Here is a 6311-nt window from a genome sequence, read left to right on the forward strand (position 1 = left end):
AACTCGTTTTAAATCTCGGGGGGACCTGTCTTTTCAGGTCGTAGCTCCAAGACTGTGGAATGCCCTACCCTTGACTCTACGTATGACTGAATCTATTGATGATTTTAAAAAACAGCTGAAGTCACATTTATTTAGACAGTTTTTTAATTGATTGGGTTTATTCATTTTATAAATTGTGTTGTGCTATGTGAATACTTTTTAGGCTTATATATATATATTATTTATCTCTTTTTATCTTTTGACTTTGTAAAGCACTTTGTGACCTTGTCTGTGAAAGGTGCTATATAAATAAAATTTACTTACTCTAAAGTAACAGAAGAAATACCAAGCCTACCAGGTCACAGCATTGATTCCTGTCTAAAGGAAGGTACCTGATCCCTACACAGAGGGATATCCATCTGTTTTTTTCCTAAACTGGTGGGATATAAACTGGTAGCCTAGCCTTAGCAGATAATTCCTCAAGTAAACTAGCTGACACTCATGTTGTAGTCACAAAATGCTGGGTCTTAGGTATGAATGCATCAAACTGTCATGTTCATTGTCCAATATCAGACAGAATGACTATTTTTATCTTATTACATCTATAAGCAGTGAAAAGTGCCCATTGCAGTTTCTCAGTTTTGTTTGACCAAAGGTTTAAAGACATTCAAATATTAAGGTATGAAACAGAAAACAACTAGCATGAACCCTTATATTTAAGAAACTGGGAACATACAGCTGGGGTTTTTGCTTGATAATTAATATTATTAAGAATAGTTGTCACTTAGATTACTGTCAGTTACAGTGCCTATAAAAAGTGTCCACCCTTTTATTGATTGTATAAATCAGTCATGGTCAATGTAATTTGGCTTTTTTTGACAAAACAGATTACAAACTCCTCTTTAATGTCAAAGAGCTGTATGCTTCGGGTCATTGTCTTGCTGGAAAATAAATCTTCTCCCAAGCCATACTTCTCTTGCAGACTGAATAAGATTGTCCTCCAGGATTTTCCAATATTTTGCCGCATTCATTTTACCCTCTACCTTTATGACGCTATGTTTGGTGTCCGCCAAACATGGCGCCTTGTCTAATGGCCAGAAAGCACCATTTTGGTCTCATCAGACCAAAGAACTTTCTTCCACTTGATCACAGAGTCTCTCACATGTCTTTTGGTGAACTCTAGTCGAGATTTAATGAGCTTTCTTCAACAGTGGCTTTCTGTTTGCTGCTCTCCCATAAAGCTTTGACTGGTGAAGAACCTGGGCAATAGTTGTTGTATGCAGAGTCTCTCCCATCGCAGCTGCTGAAGCATGTAACTCCTCCAGAGTAGTCATAGGTGTCTTGGTGACCTCGCTCACTAGGCTCCTTCTTGCACAGTCACTCAGTTTGCGAGGACGACCTGATCTAGGCCGATTTAGACAGGATTCCTTCCATTTGTTGATGATGGATTTAACTGAACTCTGGGGGATGTTCAGTGCCTTGGAAATGTTTTGGTATCCATCCCCTGACTTAGACTTTTCAATAACCTTTTCTCTGAGTTGCTTGGAGTGTTCTTTTGTCTTCATGGTGTAATGGTAACCAGGAATACTGACCAACCAGTGACTGGACCTTCCAGACACAGGTGTCTTTATACCACAATGACTTGAGACACATTCACTGCACTCTGCTGATCCTCATTTCACTAATTGTGAGACTATTAGCACTCATTGGCTGGACCTCTGTTGAATTAGGTCAGTCATTTTAAAGGGGGTAAATATTTATGCAATCACTTATTTCACACTACATATTTTAACTTAATTGACATTACTTTGTAGAAACCTGTTTCACTTTGACATTAAAGAGTTTTTTGTTGTATTTTTTCTGTCATAAAAGCCAAATTACCTTGGCCATGATTGATTTATACAATCAGTAAAAAGGGTAAAACATCTAAGGGGGTGAATACTTTTTATAGGCACTGTAATTGACTGGTCTACGTGCACATGCAGGTGTACAGGTTTCACTTTCATTCATCTTAAGCTATAATAATGGACCTGATTGTAGAAAATGTTGGCAGAAAAAAAGGACTGATGGCACTTGCTCTGTGTCACTTTTAAATTCAACATCTCTCTGTGCAAAAGGGTTGTCTGATGTGAGTAAACAAGTCTTGAAGGGCTTGTAAGCCTTCTTTTTCAAGAGGATTCAAATTCATGAGACAACATAACCTTTTGTAAATTTACTTTTGTCTGAAGTCACTATCCTGACTTGAGCTACTGATCCCAACATCCTTCACCTAACCAGTTTGTCAGCATCATCTGACAGCAGTTAATGCCTAGATTGTCAGGTGACAATAACAACATCACAGTAACAAGGTTGCTGGCGGTTTAAAGACCACAAGCAAAATTGCACAATCTATCATATGATTCTGATTCATCATCAGTCAGCTGTTCTGGGTGTTTTGTTTGCCTAATTTAAGCTTGGGTGGCACAACATGTGTGCTGCACTCAGTGAGTGGTAAAAACATCTTGCTGCCAAAACTACATGAGGTAAAATAATCCTGTAGTCAGTTCTTTTCAGACCTGTATAGTTTACATTTGTACCGTAGCCTCTGAGGCCAATTAGGACAGCTCATTCAGCACTCACAGCTCACGATAAGTTGTGGTGTGCCTCCCTCTGGGAGCTCCATCTACCCCAGGGTTGAGACTGCTGATGGTCAACAACACAATCACTGCTGTTCCAGAGATGCTAGAGTTAGTGTGTGACATTCATATATGCTGACACAATGTATCTGAGAGCTGATTCACCTGTTTAACTGTGAGGGTGTAAAGCTTATAAGTTCTTCTCACAGCACTGTGCCTCAGTACCTCGTAGAAATATAAGCTGCTGACCTTTTGTCAGTAAATAGAAATGCGGCATTTTTTGAAATATTAGCCCATGTGCACCACAGAGATCATAATATCTTTGCAGTAACAATATTATCACATAACTGATTTGTTCTTATAAGAAAATAATCTGAAGATGTACAGTGCAAAAATTCCAGTAAATCACATTGTTAGATTTTTAAATAATTTATTTCCATTTTATTGCATGAAATAAGTATTTGATCACCTACCAACCAGCAAGAATTCTGGCTCTCACAGACCTGTTAGTTTGTCTTTAAGAAGCCAGTCTCCAGACCTGAACCCAATAGAAAATGTATGGAGGGAGCTGAAACTCTGTGTTGCCCAGCGACAGCCCCAAAACCTGAAAGATCTGGAGAAGACCTGTATGGAGGAGTGGGCCAAAATCCCTGCTGCAGTGTGTGAAGAGCTGGTCAAGAACTACAGGAAACGTCTGACCTCTGTAACTGTAAACAAAGGTTTTGGTACCAAATATTAAGTTCTATTTTTCTATTGTATCAAATACTTATTTCATGCAATAAAATGGAAATAAATTATTTAAAAATCTAACAATGTGATTTTCTGGAATTTGTTTTGTAGATTCTGTTTCTCACAGTTGAGGTTTACCTACGATGAAAATTACATAACCCGTCCGTTCTTTGTAAGCGGGAGAACTTGGAAAATCAGCGGTGTATCAAATACTTATTTGCCCCACTGCATTGGGTGCTCTTTGGACGTTACATTTTTAGAGAACATACATCTCCATGGTCAGTTTAGGGAGACAGCTAATAGTTATTTTCATAAAATGATTTTTTTTGTTAACCATATAAATTTATGAAATTGAATAAATAAGAGCTCAGTCTGATGTTGACTAATTGCTTGTTTTGTTCTGTAGAACGTTCTCACATATAACAAGAGAAAGTTTGGTGTTTTTGCTTGAGAAATGACTTCAACATATAATTCATTACTAAAGTTGTTATCTACTACCTAATTAATTCTTTTGCTAAACAAAAATCCAAATTTTTTGGTCAATTCCCGCCTTAACACTTGCATTGGTTACACATTTATTGTGAGAGCTGCCCAGTACAACTCAAATTTTGGGGTGTTATGTGCCTCATTTAAGGGCATCTAAACATGGGTTAAAGCGGGAGTGCAAAGTTAATTACTCATCAAAATAGGTGCTAATTTTTAAAATGTATTGTTGCTCAGCTAATCAGTTATTTGATTAATCACCACACCAAGGTCTGTCCAGCTGTGAAACCTAAATGACAAATAAGCACTGCTGAGGTTATTGACAGAACAATAATATCCCCTGAAGAATTCAGTTACAAGCTCCTGTCAGGTGTGTGTGTGTGTGTGTGTGTGTGTGTGTGTGTAATATTTGACACAGCAGAACACAAGCAACTGACTAAATGCAGGCCCACTCTGACATCTACAAAATGCTGCACAGCACATTTCTAACATGTACCACTGGACTGCACTGACATGTTGTGACCTGTGTTTCCCATCAGGGATCAATAAAGTGCAGTTTCATAACAGCCCAGTTTGTCAGTGGTGTTTATAGCCTGTTAGCCAAAACTTCAGAGCTCATATGGAAAGAGAACAGGGAAGTGGAGAGAGTTTCCTTAGAAGATAAACATAGAAAGGCACGTGACCATGCTGCTGCTGTCACACGAGAGAGGAACTTTGGGGTTCCTCTTGTCTGTTGGCTGACTGCATGGGTTATTCCTGACCACATACACTTTTTTGGTAGCTAAAACCGATGCAGTGCTTAGTTAAATCCGCACTTTATGAAGGTTCAGTTCAGTTTTCATTCAAACTGTTGTGGCTATACGTTCGACGTTATGGTCATTCTTGAGGCTGTAGTGTGTGGTGGTGTTGAATTGTAAATGTATTATTATACTAAGATGTTTCTAATGTTTGTCTTCCCTGTTTCTATTGAGTGTAGGCTAAATAATAAAAACTATTCTGTGTCTAATAAACTGACAGGGGAGTGTAGGTGCTTTGAAATGGTGCTGAAATGATTAGTTGGTCAACAACCATTTAAGGAATTTAAGAAGCAGAAGATGGCAGATACCTGCTGAGCCCAGCTTCAGCTTTTATGTTTTTTAATAATCATTCCAAGTTGAATCAGATCATTGAGATCTGATTTGCTGGTCAGACCAAACAAACACTTTACAGACTTCTTTTTAACCTTTGGGAAATTGCTATAGATTTTTTATTTTTAAGCTATTTTCTTAAAACCTGTCATTTTCTTGCTAAATAATCATTAGCAGCAGCTCTACTTTGGAAGTAATACAAGAACTTCATTTTAGGTTTTGGGTGGTAACCTCAGTTTGGCTCACCCCATTTCACCCCCTTCATGATCAGTCTTGTGTCTTCCAGGTTTGCGGGCATCACTCCTGCTCTCCGCCTTCTTCATGCTGCTGGGAGCAGCTCTTCGCAGCATCCCAGTGAAAGAGCAGCTCCTCAGACGATGGTAGTGTGTGTGTGTGTACATTATAGTAGAAGATGGTTCAAGGGGGGTACAGGTATGAAGGGGGGAAGAGTGTGACCTGTGATCCTCTGTGCAGTCATGAGCCTTTTATAATTTCCATAATTTGGGCCAGCTGTGACTCAGGAGGTAGAGCTGGTCACTTCCTAACCTGAAGGTTGGCGGTTTGATTCCTGGGTTCTTCAGTCTACACGTCGAAGTGTCCTTGAACAAGACACTTAGCCCCAAGTTGCTCCCGGTGATGTGACCAGTGTGTGAATGTCTGTGTGCGAATGGGTGAATGACAACTGGTGTGAAAGCGCGTTGAGTGTGCCGCAATGCATAGAAAAGCTCCATACAAGTATGAGACTATTTACCGTTTATCAGGCGAACTTTACAAACCGGCTGCCACATTCAGTTCAGGTCCAGCTATGTACACGAGGCGCCAAAGTCAGAACCTCTCCTTGTCTAATGAGTTCGCCATGATTTGTGATGCACCTGACAGGTTTAGCAGATTAATGGATTAGTCATTCCACAGAAATGAATCAGCAGCTATTTTTATGATTGACTGTTTTAGTCATTTTTCAAACAAAACTGTCACATGTTCCCTGATTTTATCTTCTGTGTGGAGAGTGAGGATTTGATGCATCATCAAATCTGACAGTAAACTGAATATATTCTTTGGGTATTGGATTGTTAAGGTGTCGACATTTTCTGACAGTTTACAGATAAAACATTAAAAGTAAGTGTTGTACACCTACTGCTAACATATTAATGTCTTAGCATTACAACATTACCCATGTTCACCAGCTTAGTTTAGCAGGTTTCCATGTTAATATGTGCACTAAACAAAATGTACAGTTGAGGCTGATGGGAGTATATTTGGTCATGAACCAACTTATTTGGCAAATTAAAAATAATAATGGATTAGTTAAATTATGACAGTTCATCCTGACAGAGACATAAATGTCTGAACCCCATTTTATGAGCCAGCCTCGATCCAG

General features: G+C 38.9%; 1 protein-coding gene across 3 annotated transcripts in view; it reads left to right on the forward strand.

The window, feature by feature from the left end:
• Positions 1-6311, forward strand: part of slc49a4 (solute carrier family 49 member 4) — a 42443-nt gene that overhangs the window by 1375 nt on the left and 34757 nt on the right. For all 3 annotated transcript variants that reach the window (XR_002276917.1, XR_002276918.1, XM_020624005.1), the window contains exon 2: positions 5220-5313. Coding sequence is in view for 1 of the 3 variants with exons in the window: in XM_020624005.1 (XP_020479661.1) it covers positions 5220-5313 (94 nt within the window). In the remaining 2 variants the exon portion in view is untranslated. The remainder of the gene's footprint in view (positions 1-5219; positions 5314-6311) is intronic.

The sequence above is a fragment of the Monopterus albus genome, unplaced genomic scaffold, assembly GCF_001952655.1.
Source record: "Monopterus albus unplaced genomic scaffold, M_albus_1.0 scaffold318.1, whole genome shotgun sequence".
Taxonomy (NCBI): domain Eukaryota; kingdom Metazoa; phylum Chordata; class Actinopteri; order Synbranchiformes; family Synbranchidae; genus Monopterus; species Monopterus albus.